Source organism: Notothenia rossii (genome assembly GCF_949606895.1).
Source record: "Notothenia rossii genome assembly, chromosome: 7".
NCBI classification, from domain to species: Eukaryota; Metazoa; Chordata; class Actinopteri; order Perciformes; family Nototheniidae; genus Notothenia; species Notothenia rossii.
The window spans coordinates 25,118,793-25,133,558 of NC_136905.1; the positions used below are offsets into that span (position 1 = coordinate 25,118,793).

Genomic DNA, 14,766 nt, shown 5'->3' on the forward strand with positions numbered 1-14,766 from the left:
CTGTCATCGGCATCAAGCTGGACCCCTTTGAAGCTGTGGTGGAGAGGAGGACACTGAACAGGCTGATGTTGTCCATCATGGATAACCCCACCCATCCTCTCCACCTGCAGCTGGACAGTCAACGGAGCTCCTTCTCCAACAGACTGCTGCAGCTCCGCTGTCTCAAGGACCAATACAGGAAAACATTCCTGCCCACGGCAATGACTCTGTACAATAAATAACCCCTGGCTGGAAGAGAACTTGTGGTGGTTTTATTCCAATTGAAACTACTGTAGGAAGCAGAGGCTCCATAGTTTCTATTGGAATAAAACCACAATGTACATTTTACATTTATATAATCTGTTCAATATTTAATATTTAACATTAATATTCCTTCTGTCATATATTTATGTATATATATTTGTATATATAATACCTTGTTAAATTCAATATGTATATTTGATATTTTCTTGTTTATTTCTAGTCTTTGAATTTTTATTATACAATGCCTTGTCTTTTTATGCTGCTGCAACACAAATAATTTACCAAATTGGGATCAATAAAGAACCATCTTAAGAAAAACTTACAACGAAACACAGACAACTGTCTTCCAGACGGATCAGAGAAGCAGACAACAGGGAGACAATAAAAACTGACTGTGAATCACCGCCTTGTGGAGTGAAAGAAAGAATTCAGCACAATACAATACAAGAGATTAGAATGCAACAAAGCAGTCAAGTATTAAAAGCAGATGGCAGTGCAGGTAGAAAAAACTCTAAATCCCATTCGAGAAGCCATTAATGTCTAAATTATTCTAATGATGTAACGTTTACCAGAGGATGACTTGAATGCCAACACTATGATTTCAATAAAAGATACGGGAAAAGTCAAATGTCTTTGTTGCTTTCTCTTCCTCCTCCTCTCGCAATATTAATATTCCTGGAATTGGGTGTACTTGTATGTTAGAAGAGTCACTTTCGATTATCACTTAAATGGATTTGCTTGCTGTGGATACAAGAGTACAGAAACAAAAAGGTAAGGAGCATTTGTGTGGGCTACAGAGAGATTAGAGGTTGACTGATGATGATGTGTTCCTTTTAAACAAGCAAGATATATCTGCTGTTATCGGAAACAAACAAACCTGATTTGATTTACATGAGAACAATAATAACGTAAGAGAAAATATACCAGCACTTAAAAAAACATTGAAGATATTAATTGTAGCTTCCTTAAGTGCCTCAAAGCTCCCTTAAGTGGCCTGTTAGCATTCTTTAATGAAAGCAAAAGGTGTTCATAGCTTTCAGTAGGATAATAAGAAGTCCAATTAGGCGGGGTGATTATGCCATTTGTGAAGAAGCTATTTTTTAACTAAAAAAGTAACAAAAGAAACTCATGGTCAGAACAGGCTTCACAAGGAATAACGAGTGGGTTCTGCTTTTGTTGTGATGTGTTTGCATCCAAATAATTTTAAGTAAAATAAAAGACTTTCCATATATCCAGTGTGAGAAAAAGAGAATGGCTGTGAGTAATATAGAGTTAAGGGAACAGTGGGTGCATATTTTTTAATTCAACAAGTTTTCTTCAACCAACCTTCTTCCAGCGGGCAGGAATGCGCGCATCATACATGCAATCCAGGGCGTCTCGCAGATTCTCACTCATGATGATGGTACCATCGATAGCCAACTTGAGATCTGTAAGGGTGTTGCGGACCAGGATTATGACCCTCTGCATCCGATCAATCTCCTGACGCAGGAAGATGTTCATCGGCTGGAAAGGTCCCATCTTCAGGAGGCGCTCCCTCACCTGGAAATGTTTGAATCAAATAAGAGTATAAACTTTAATGAATCTCCTGAAGGATTTATATCCATGGAATGAAGACGCATGAGCCCACACAGGCTCGCTATGTCGATATAGAAAGACATGTTTACGAGCTGGAAATGTTCCTGGAATGATTATAACACCACAAACAACCTTCTAAAAAGATATTTGTTTGGTCCTTTTGCAGCTTTGTAAGTGTTGCATGAAAGTTTTATCTAGATAATACCTACAAACTTTTCAATGGTGTTCAGAAACAGAAAAGAACATGATAGACGGATTCTATTAATTTGTTGAAGTTTCTTTAACAATGCAGCCCATGATAGATGTGCCTTTTATTTCTATGATGACATTATTGTATTTACCGGTACCTCCATTTATTTATGCATTGTAAATCTTGTTATAAAATATTTTTTTGTGGGGATAATCCAGTTTTACTGCTTCCATAAACTGTAAAATCAGAGAGATGGCCAGCAGATAGTTTGAATTGAAAGTGGAGACAGGGTGTGGCGCGCATTGACACGTTTTCCATGACGTGCTTCGCATCAGTCACATTTTCACCTCACTTCTTCATAAGCGACATAAAAAGGAAAGATAACCCAGAATAAACAAAGCGATATTCACACCCCTCTATTTCTAGTCTACTTCTCCCCCCTGTCTATCACTGTCTCAAACATTAACCGTCTATCACCGTCTCAAGCACATACACCCTTCCATCACCTCACCAACACACATCCCACCTCTCTGACTGCAGCACACCAGCCACTTTGAGAGTGCACATGGCGAGTGGGGGAACATTGCATGATGCTTCACTCTTCCAAACACACAGTTGAAGGTGAAGACATGCACATATATGCACAAATATATGTAGGCTTACTTCGAAGGGTACGTAGTCAGGAGGCAGTTTCTCCAGCATGTCGTCAGCCAGCCTGGACACCACAGCCTCTCTGGTTTCCCCCCCGCCTGATGAGCTGTCTTTGGGTTGAATACTGAGGATGGTGTCCAGCACGTCCTTAGCTAGCTTACATTGGTAGGTTATGTCTGCGTTGGGGTGGAGACCGAATACCTCTGGAGTGTCATATGCTGGCAGAGACTGCAAAAGAGAAAGAGCAACTGTTATTGAACCAGAGGTCACTTCATCTCTCAGAACATTCGTAAAAATATAGTCAGTAAGAAATAGCCAAGAGGCTTTCTCTCTACTCTCACAACAAAGTGCTGTGAGTGAGCCTAAGTTCCCTCAGTGCCCCATGGAGCGACATAACACCTCACACTGAGCTGGCAGAAACACCCTGGCAGAGCTTATGGGGGGAACTGTCGTTAACTATGTGGAATTTATTTTAAGCCTTTTTCAAGGTTGGTTAACTCTTTTTACCTCAGTATTATTACATATTTCCCTCATATTGTACTGCAGTTTTGGTCACCGCTTAGCCACTGTTGGCCAGGGTAAAGTGTAGACAGCCAAGTGAGTCTTCTGATACACAAAGTGTCACCAGCTGCTTCTTTTCCCCCTCCAGTGAAGCTCTTCACTGCGAGTGCGTAACATGTTGGAGATTTGTGACATCCCAATGCAGTGATAAGTTCAGCCCACCCTCTCACATTTCCAGCCAATTGCGCTCAGTGGGCGTACAACCAAGAAAAAGGTCCTACTTGACTATGTTACTAATGTTTGGAGCTCTGCCACCTATGTGGTTGTATGAGATGTGTAAGATAATATACCTATATATTCATGGCTGATTATTTATTCACAAGGTCAGAGAGCTGCAAGAAATCACATAACGCTGCTCAACAATATGTTGTTTTAAACAGATGACCTCATAAGGGTTACACAGCTGTCATAGATGATATTTTAATTGAGGTAAAGTCTAGGCTTTTGGATTCAAATCAGAGGCCCAAGATATTCTAATGAGGATATTTGAATTTTAGTAACTCAAGAAGTGAGCTGATGTCAAATCAGGGGCAGGGAGGAGAGACGATATTGCTTTAATTGCCGTTAGTGTCTCTCTGAATGATGGAAGGAAGCTGGAGCATTGAATACTACAGCGAGACAATTCAGACTATTGCATATAAATTCCCATAAGGTCCTTACACAACAAGCCGATTTTCGGCGTCGATAGATGTCGATAGATGTCATGCCGTAGATGAGCGTTGTGTCGCCCTACTCAGATTCAACCCAGTCTCACGGCATTTCGTTTTATAGTCACGACATTTAATTTATTGATTTGTGTTCACCAACACGATTTTCCCCTTTTTTTTTTTAAAGCAATGTATTTCTATTGGTAGTGTGTTTCGTGCCTGCACCACATCTTTTTGTCCGGTCAGGTCTTGGAAGACCGGAAGCTGTGTGGTTCATAAAAACATGTTCTTACTCAATATCAAGCCACGATTTATTTTTATTTTTTTAAAGTATAATGTCGGACTTTTTTTGCCGTCCGCGAGGAAAATAAATGGGGCTCAGAGCCTCAGAATACTGAAATCTGTATTTTTTTATATTTTTTTCCTTCTAATTTGTTATTCTTTTCTAAATAACACACTGTTATTTATTCAACAATAACAAACAATTATCCTTGTTTTTATTTATTGGTTTAATTCTATAATCTCTGGCTTTTTTGGCGTCCGTCAGGAACTGAATTTCAAAATAAAATAACCGGAAACAGATACACACCCACTGAACTGATTTCCCAAGATTATGGGCTTAAATATGTCTCATAATTATTTGTGTGAACATAAAAATAATTTGTGTGTAAATATGTGATTTGGATATGTGTTTTACATATCCAAATCACACATTTACATCCACAAATGCATTTAAAAGATTTGCAAACGGATCTGCAAATACGCTAAATATTTTCACAAATAAAAAAAATATCTGTGAATATTTCTTTAACATTTACAACTTTCGATCAGGCATTTGTGACTCCATTTTGTATTTGTCGACAAAAAATGCGCTTGCGGATCTCAAATCTCTGCTCGCGGATTTCACATTTCTGCTTGTGGATTGTCTTTTTACACACACGGAATTTTGAGACATACTTTCCGCCGGTCTCGGCTAAAATCTACTCGTGTTACTCGGTTATTTTCGGAAACCACGTGATGGCCTGCTGATGACGACATTTCTGCATGATTTCAAAGTAAGAGCATGATGGTTTGTTTAATACTCTGTTTTTTTATTATAATGAACAGCGGAACGTTAGATGCATTCTTTATCACCATCACCATCATGTTATAGTGATACAGTTAGTTTGTGTTGCAAAATGCTTAATAAGCACCGTAACTTTCATGATATAATTTATCCGTCATAATCGTTTGTTTCCGTGAACGGCCGACTGTTGTGTGACGGCAAATGCTGCGGCTGCAAGGCATTGTGGGGCAGCATTTTCTCCTCTCCTTTCGGTAAGGGAGGTCCAGTGGTTCCTAAGCTAAAGGAGGTTATAAAGGAAGTTTGAAACCTCCTTTCCTATCATGTAGAGAATTCGAACCGCACTTATCATGGCTGCCACTGAGGGACTTCCGGGTTATTTCACCCGTTTAGGACGGTTCCTAAACTAAATGGATTATTCGACTTCAGCCAAGGTCCCATGGAGGTCCCCCGGAAGGGGAGGGACTTCGCTACTCTATTTGGAGCAGGCAAGCAGTTAGACTCTGACGTCACTATCGAGCCGTTAGTGGCCGCCACCGCCTACTGAGGCTTCTCGGCAACTCTGCAGAATCCTATGGGTGACGTCACCGACACTACATCAGGCGAAGTCCCTCCCTTTCCGGTGGAGCTCCATGGGACCTTATTTCGGAAAAAGTATGTATTGATGTCGATGGAGAGAGAACGATTATCTTTAGATTCCGTTTGAATTGTGGCACGAATTACACATATGATGTTTGTCAATTTAAAAGATAATTTTGCAAGTAAAAAAAAAAGATTAACTGTGAAGTAACACTTTTTTTGTGTGAAACCACTCAATGAACTACATCTCCCGTCTCGCACCACACACCTAGACGGCCGTCACGTTGGCACATTTCACCTCTTTCTTTCAGAATGAGGCGAAAAGTATTAAACGAGGTGAAAATCACTTCAAGTCTGGGCAGTGCCGAGCTGTGACTTTTATACCTAGGCCCTCTGACCTCAATCTTGAAAATGACTCGGTTAATAATTTAGCAACGATGTCATCACTATCACTGAAGTGAGCAATCATGAACGAACTTATGCTAATCATAAATCTATCGATCATAAATCTATCCATTAGATTTATGATTCGAAAATAATAAAAGTAGGGTAGACATGTGGATATTATCCGGCTGAACAAAAGGTGCATTCATCTAACAGGTTCGTTTTCCACAGACCTTATTTCCAGCTATTTTCCAAAATCCTATGGAGAAATCCCATTGCTTTTGTGTCAAGGGAACCCGAGCGCAGCTTACTTCCGGGTTTTAGGACGCGTCACTGCAACACTTTATACTGCTTTATACACATGTATAAACCTCACAGCGGGCGGAACTTGTCATAAAGTCCGCAAAAATAAAGCCCACTCATTTAGAGGGAAGATATGATTGGTCAATTGTACTGTCATTTGACATTACTCTCTCATTGAGTTCTCATTCGTAACACTCCGTTCGATGTCTCACTATGGGATGCGCCTCATCGCGGAGCAAACAGAAGCATCAATCTCATTACGCCAATCCTGATTGGCTGGTGATCTTGACGTCAGCGTCAGGGAATCTACCCCCTATAAGTAGCTTGCGCTACGCCGCATGCATCATTCAAACACCTCTTCTCGCTTCAGAGCACATCTCTATTGGTAGCCGGGCTAGCTCACACAGTCCACAAACAGAACCAAGCTATCCAAGCTAACTTCGGTCGACGGGCGCTCGCCGGCTACTTCTATATATACTTCTGCAAGAAGACTGTTAATACTAACACACCAGTTAGTGTTGCAATCTACCTCGCCGTTTCTTTCTTCGGAATTAAAGGTAAGGTTTTTATTTTTCAAGCTGGTAACACACCTGTTACTAGCTTGCCTTTCCTCACTACCGACACCAAGGTAGCGGGGACGGTTTTTTCTTTTTCTCTCTCACACCAGAGGAGGGGAAGATAAAAAGGGTATTAACACACCAGTTAATATTCTTTGAGAATAAAATTCTACACCGTCGTTTTTTCTCCGGATTAACGACAGGTGGGGAAGGATTTTTTCTCAGCAACGTACCTGTTACGAGCGGGTCCTCTCCACGCCGTCACCAAGGCGACCAAGATGGACACTTCTCTCCCTCACACCAGAGGAGTCAGGGACTCGGAGGCTCGGCTCTGCGGCTGCGGGTTGAAGATATCAGGCACAGACTCACACCAGGTCTGCTCGTCCTGCTTCGGGCTGGAACACGCCCAGGAGGCTATCGACAACCCCGGCTCGTGCGGGCATTGTGCCCGCTTCACCATCAAGAGCCTCCGCCGACGGCTAGCACGCCAAGCTAGCTTGTCGGGACAGGACCCCCTCATGTCCGCTGTTTCGCCGGCCGGCAATCAAGACATGGGGGCGTCCGCCGCGGAGATTGAGCCCCGCGCTGTGTCAGGCTGGGGCTCAACAACAGCGGCAGCCGCTGAACCGGAGCCCCGCGCCGTGTCAGGCTGGGGCCCGGTGGCGGCAACAGCCGCGAGAGCGGAGCCCCACGCTGTGTCAAGCTGGGGCTCCCAACTGGACCTCACCATGGTCTCGCCCGCGGATGATGTCCTGGAGTTGGACTACATGGAGGACGAAGAGGATACCTCTGAGTTCCTCCTGTCCGACTTGGATGAGCAAGACGATGATGTCTTCGTGTCATCAGCTCAGGCTGCAAAGCCGGGAGCGATGGCTGCTCTCCCGGGCGATAGCGCACCAGCTTCGCCCTGTCTGAGCATGGACCTGCAGGCCGTGTGTCAACGTGCCGCGTCCAGGCTGGACATCCCATGGCCTGAAATGGCCAAGGAGACCTCCAGGTCTCGCTACGAGGGGAAGACTTTGCCCCAAGCAGCGAGGACAAAGAGGCAGCTCCTTCCAGTCTTCCCGGAGATGCTGGACGAGGTGTCGGTCTCGTGGAGAGACCGCCCCTTCAGTAATAAGGCCCCAATCCAGGGTGCCTCCTCCCTGGACTGTGACGGTATGGAGAGGCTCGGCCTGCTCCGCATGCCGCCCATGGAACCGCTGGTGGCAGCCCACCTCCAACCGAGGCTGGCTCTGACACCAAGCAGGAACCCCACGCTACCGGTGAAGGCAGACTGGTTCCAGTCAGCGATGACGGAAAGGGCCTATAAAGCCACAGCGTTGTCCGTCAAGGCACTCAATGTCTCCTCACTGCTGACCGCCTACCAGGCGGAGCTCTGCGAGGACCTATCGAGCAAACCTGGGCCGGCCGTATGGGACGAGATCACGGCCATATGGGACGAGATCACGGACATTTGCCTCTGTGTGCAGCGCTGTGCAGTCCAGGCCACGGGCAAAGTCATGGGCATAATGGTGGAACAGGAGAGAGCCAGGTGGCTCAACCTGACCAACCTCCCAGACCGGGAAAAGGAGGATGTTCTTGACATGCCTATCATTCCTGAGGGTATTTTCGGCTCCGCTTTAGTCTCGATGCAGCGGAGATGTGAGTCGAAAAAGAAGGAAGACGAGGCCCTCCACCTCTGTCTCCCCTGAAGGGTCCAGCCGCTACCTGCGACGGTCTCGCGGCAGTCCTTCGCCCAAGTTGCCTCACGTCCTGCCCGGTTCAAGGTACCGAGGCAGCAGAGGCCACAGCCCGCCCCGAGTCCCCAGCCCAGGCAGGAGACGAGGACGAGCTGGCCGAGGAAATCTCCGGTTTCGGCAGCTGCTGTTCAGGCACAGCCGACTCAGATTTTCGGTCACCAGTCGAGGAAGAAGAAGCGGGCGGCCTGACAGCCTCCTCTCCTCTCCTCGGTGACAGAGCTGGAAGTTCCCTGTTCCCCAGCTCCAGATGTGTTTTCGGGGTTCCACCAGGCCTCGATCTTCCCGCCGCCTCGAGTGATGCCGCAACGCCATCCTCAAGTTCGCGCCAGAAGGGAAACAGACTTAATACCAGAGACAGCGAGTTCTGCTATCTGCCTAAGTCACAAAAACACATGTCACAATTGTTGTTGTTTTCAAATAAACCATTTTTCACTGTCGCATCCAGGCTTCAAGCCGAGGGCGCAGTCCAAAAAAATGAAAAGAAAGACAATAAAAACAATAAACAGTCTGTCGCCTGTCCCTCTTTTCAGAGCAGCTACGGCCTCTCTCAAAAGGTGGATAATAGACGGGTCTGTGAAGGCACCACCGCCATGCGCATGCGCAGTGACGACTGGGGTTATAGAGCCGCTACCGTCACGCGCATGCGCAGTGCCGGCTGGGGTTGTGAAGGCACCACCGTCACGCGCATGCGCAGTCTCGGTGGGGATTGTCGAAATGGGGTACCATCGTGTTCAGACACTAGAGGGCCCCATAACAGAACAAATAGAGACTCAGAGGGTAAGAGACGTGACATCTCCGCTGGCTCTAAGGAGCAAACAGTGGGAGATGCTCACAACGTCTGCTTGGGTTTTCAAGACAGTAACACGGGGCTACAGACTCCAATTCGCTGTCACCCCCCCTCGCTTCTCGGGCGTTCTGTATTCACAAGCCCGAGGAGAGTCAGCCCATATTCTGGAGAGAGAGATTCTCTCACTTCTAGAAAAGAAGGCTATATCTATAATACCCGCCGAGCAGAGTCAGAGCGGCTTTTATTCCAAGTATTTCCTCGTTCCCAAACGGGGAGGGAACGGAATTCGGCCAATACTAGATTTGAGGGCTCTGAACAAATATCTAAAAAGATACAAATTCAGAATGCTCACTATCACATCTCTGCTGCGTCTCCTACGACAAAACTACTGGTTTAAATCAGTCGACCTGAAAGATGCGTATTTCCACCTCCCAGTATATTACCCACACAGGAAATATCTGAGGTTCGCCTTTCAGGGTGTCTGTTAAGAGTACAGAGTCCTTCCCGTCGGTCTGTCTCTCAGTCCAAGAGTGTTTGTACGATGTACGGAAGCCGCGATAGCCCCGTTGAGACAACAGGGGATTCGCCTGGCAACCTACCTCGACGACTGGCTGCTTCTCGCACAGTCGGAACAGGAGGCTATTACGCAGACAAATGTCCTCGTAAAGCACCTGATCAACCTGGGTTTCATAATAAACACAGAAAAGAGCATGTTGTGCCCGGCACAGACTGTACTCTTCCTGGGTTTACACCTGAACTCGGTGCCCTTTACAGCCCGCCTGTCAGCGGAAAGAGTGAAAGCTTTCAGAGCTTGCCTCGCTCATTTCCAGCTGCGCAAACATGTTCTTTTCAGATCATGACTGCGGTTACTGGGGCTCATGGCGTCAGCCATCCTGGTCGTACGACTGGGACGGTTACACATGAGGGAGTTTCAGCGCTGGGTAGCCGCTCTAAAACTAAACCCCGCGCGTCATGGCGCGCGGAGAGTGATAGTTACTGTGAAATGCGTAATGGCACTGCGCCACTGGCTGCACCCGACTTTTCTGGTACGGGGCGTGCCTATGGGTGCTGTACTTTCACGGAAGGTGGTCACCACAGACGCATGTCTGACAGGCTGGGGAGGTATTTACGAAGGTCGTCCGGTGAGGGGTTTCTGGAGCAGAGACCTCCAGCGGTCGCACATAAATTACCTGGAGCTTTTAGCGGTGTTCCTCACCCTAAAACGCTTTCTGCCTTTTCTCAGAGGACACCATGTCCTCGTGAGGACGGACAATACGACCACAATATCGTATATAAACCGACAAGGGGGTTTGCGCTCTCTCCAGTTACACATGCTGGCACGCAAACTGATCTTGTGGAGCTGCGGTTGTCTCCTCTCTCTGAGAGCGACGCATGTACCGGGTGTGATGAACCTCGGGGCAGACCTGCTGTCCAGAGGTGCACCACTGTATGCAGACTGGACTCTACATCCAATGGTTGGTGCGTCCAGCTGTGGGTGCGTTACGGCCGAGCCGCGGTAGATCTGTTCGCATCAAAAGAAAATGCTCACTGTCAGCTTTTCTTTTCAATGTGCGATCAAAACGCACCATTAGGCGTGGACGCGCTCACGCACATTTGACCTCCGGTCCTCCTGTACGCGTTTCCACCCCTGGCGCTGATACCCCCAACTCTGGCCAGAGTGAGGGAACGGCGACACACAATGATCCTGATAGCTCCGCACTGGCCTGCAATGTACTGGCTGGCGGAGATAAAGCAGCTGCTGTGCGGTCAGCCGTGGCAGCTCCCCCTACGCAGAGACATACTGTCTCAGGCGGGGGGGGACGATCTTTCACCCACACCCGGAGCGCATGGCCCTATGGGCCTGGCCCGTGAGTGGTATAATCTGAATGCAGTGGGTCTCCCGCAGAAGGTGATAAACACTATTCATGTCACAGTCCAAACTGTGTCCCTGTTTGTTCCCCTGTGTGTGTGTGTGGAGAGGGTGTGGTGTCCCTTGCAGGCAGCAGCCTGATTGCTCTCACCTGGCCGTCCGACTCAGCTGTCCCTCATCATCTAATCAGGACACAGCTTATCTACTCCAGTCTCCCAGCAACTCACCGCCAGATTGTTTTCTACACCAGTGGTATTACATCCTCCTGGCTGCCCATTCAGTTATTCTGTCTGCGTGTAAATCCGTACTCTTTGTAACTAGTTTCTCTTGTGTTTCCAGTGCAATCCCTCGGCCATCATCCACCAGAGCTTCCAGCCAACCTGCCTGCTTCTTCCTGCATCCTACCTGCCTGCCTGGTAATCAGTCCAGCCTCTCACTGCCTACCTCCACTCCGGACCTCCATAATCACCAAACCTGCCTGAGTCTCCGAAACAATAAACCATTTAAACATCTTCAGTCATTGCCTGCGCCTGGGTCCTGTTTAAAAACATAATCCTAACAATTCAGAGTGCGAGAACTTCCTCCACTAGGTCTCTTTATGACTTTAAGTGGAGGGTGTTTGAGGACTGGTGCCTTCAAAAAGGGCACACCTCTTTTCAATGCCCTGTGGGAGTGATTTTATCATTTCTACAGGACCTAATTCATAAACACAGAGCTTTCTCCACGATCAAAGTCTACCTGGCTGCTATTGCTGCATGCCAAGTGGGTTTTGAGGGTAAGACGGCCGGCCAGCATCCTCTGGTCTGCCGTTTTATGAAGGGAGCTCGCAGGCTCCTTCCTGTTTCCAGGTCACTGGTGCCCTTATGGGACTTGACAGTGGTTTTAGATGGGCTCACTCGAGCCCCATTTGAACCCCTGGAAGAAGCTGACATGAAGCACCTGTCACTCAAGACAGTGCTGTTACTGGCCCCTGCATCCGCCAAGCGAGTCAGTGACATTAATGCGCTATCTGTACATCCTTCATGCACTCAGTTCGCCCGAGGGTTAACGAGAGTGTTGCTGAAGCCCAACCCTGCCTTTATACCTAAGGTGGTTGGTTCATGTACCCCCATTGACATTGAGGCATTTCCTCCGCCGCTGTGTCCCTCCGGTGAACAGCAGCCGAATTTGCTATGTCCAGTCCGTGCTTTACGCACTTATATGGACAGATCAAAAGAGTTTCGTCATAATGACCAACTCTTTGTGTCCTGGGCTAACCCTCAGAAGGGCAAGCCTGTTACTAAGCAACGGCTCTCTCACTGGATTGTGGAGGCAATTGCTTTGGCTTACACGAGTCAGGGTCTGCAGGCACCTTCGGGTTTGCGTGCTCATTCGACTCGTGGTCTGGCTACATCCTGGGCTTTGTTCAAGGGTGTTTCCATCCAAGACATTTGTGCAGCAGCGAGCTGGTCCTCGCCGCTCACTTTTGTCCGCTTTTACAGATTAGACGTCTCTGCTCCCAGTGTGGCCCATGCAGTGCTGGGCCCCCTGCTGAGTTAGAGCTCTAACTGTTAAATTCTGGTTGGGTTTGGTGATTTTTTAGATAAGCTCGTCTGGCAATACGGGAGCTACAATATCCCATAGTGAGACATCGAACGGAGTTTTACGAATGAGAACTATAGGTTACTTACTTAACCCAGTTCTCAGAGTAACATGAAGTGAGATGTCTCACCAGACGGCCCTCCTTGCTATGATGAAGCGAGAAGAGGTGCTTATTATGAATGATGCATGCGGCGTAGCGCAAGCTACTTATAGGGGGTAGATTCCCTGACGCTGACGTCAAGATCACCAGCCTATCAGGATTGGCGTAATGAGATTGATGCTTCTGTTTGCTCCGCGATGAGGCGCATCCCATAGTGAGACATCTCACTTCATATTACTCTGAGAACTGGGGTTACGTAAGTAACCTATAGTTACTAAAGCTGGCCCTCTGTGAATCTACAGAGGGACCAACAAGCTCTCCTGTCTTCACATAACTCACAGAGACGGCATTTAACCCTTCACATTCCAACAGAAACTGCAGGCAGATTCGAAGGATTTATTTCTTTGGAAATGTTATTTTCAATACAATTAAGTCAAGTTATTTTGGTAAAACTAATGAGAAATATAAAAATATATATATATATCATTTCTTTTATCTTTTCAAATATTATTTTCATATATATTCATAACATATTTATCACAGAGGGCCTAGAGGGCCCTGGCGGCTCGCCACTGAGTCTGGGCATGTTGAGCGCTGTACATAAACAAAAGGGGAGTTAGTCGGTTCCGTAAGAGCCAGCATGCGGGACCGGGATTCTGGGATTTGTAGTCTTTCTAGTTGCGTATTATTCATAGTCTTATATTTCAACAGTTTTATGACAAACTGACTTTTTTTGACCTGGAAATAATTTTTTTAAGATTGACAAACATCATATGTGTAATTTGTGGTACAATTAAAACGGGATCGAAAGATAATCTTTCTCTCCTCAGTGACTTCAATACATAATTTTTCCGAAATAAGGTCCCATGGGTCGGAAGGAAATGGGCGGGACTTCGCCTCTATATACAGTCTATGGTTCCATAGACACATGTTGCGAAACATGGCCAAGACGCAGGAGACGTGAGGCGACGTTCCGTCGGGACGTGTTCTTTGGTGTCAGTTTGGTGTGCAATGGAACATTCTAACAAAATGACTTTGTGTCTGTCATGTCAACTAAACCCCTAAAAAACTAAGATAGATCCAATATCTAATCTGAACCCTAGCTGAGAATATGACCACAGTAAAACGTTATTGTACTTATACTGTAAGACTTCAACACACAAGAATGATGTAATGGTGTGAAACTGCAATTAACACACAAAAAATAGTGTATGAAACTGTGTGATACCCGTTGTCCCTTACCAGGGTCATTTATTTCCTCAGGGAATTTTAACTTTGTTCCTGTCAGTCTGATTGATTTAAATACATGGAATTATTGGCACATTGTGTTCTGTTGTGTATTAAGTTTATTTAGATACGCATAAACATGTGTGTGTATTGGATGTGTGTTTGAATGTTTTGCCTGTGTAAGTTTATTTCAGATGTTTGTGTGTTCTTCAAGGCTGTGTTTGTCACTCTCTATTTGAGAGGCGGTGCAGAGGAATAAGCTTGCTGAGCCTGGCAGCCCTGGGCATCCATCATAATGAAACCAGCTTTAAAGAAACTAGCTCAGGAACTGCCCCCAGTCATACACACACACAGGCACATACAGAACACACACACACAAACACAAACCCACCAGTTAAACAAACAAGCACAATAATAAATCATGCATAATCTGTTATAAAATGAGCATGCTTGCACTTCATCGAAAAATTAAACATGGCACTCCGTCTCTGGATGTGACAAGACTGCGAATGTGGGCATCCTGCAGAAACCTCATATCTCTTCATGTGGATATTTTCACTGTTTTTGATGTCACTTGACGACGACATAGAAAAAACTGAAACAAATGCAAACATGACAGGTGCAAAGCTTGAACAAAAATGTAGGGAGGTAGGGCTTGAATTAGCAAACATACATGTAATCATCAAGCCAGTGTCACTTATCAGAG

General features: G+C 46.2%; 1 protein-coding gene across 2 annotated transcripts in view; it reads right to left on the reverse strand.

The window, feature by feature from the left end:
• The window catches only part of dnah5 (dynein, axonemal, heavy chain 5), a 142,048-nt gene that overhangs the window by 4,184 nt on the left and 123,098 nt on the right, over positions 1-14,766 (reverse strand). For both annotated transcript variants that reach the window (XM_079693697.1, XM_079693696.1), the window contains 2 exons: positions 2,672-2,887; positions 1,570-1,782 (listed from right to left, as the gene is read on the reverse strand). In XM_079693697.1, coding sequence (XP_079549823.1) covers positions 1,570-1,782; positions 2,672-2,887 — 429 coding nt within the window. The remainder of the gene's footprint in view (positions 1-1,569; positions 1,783-2,671; positions 2,888-14,766) is intronic.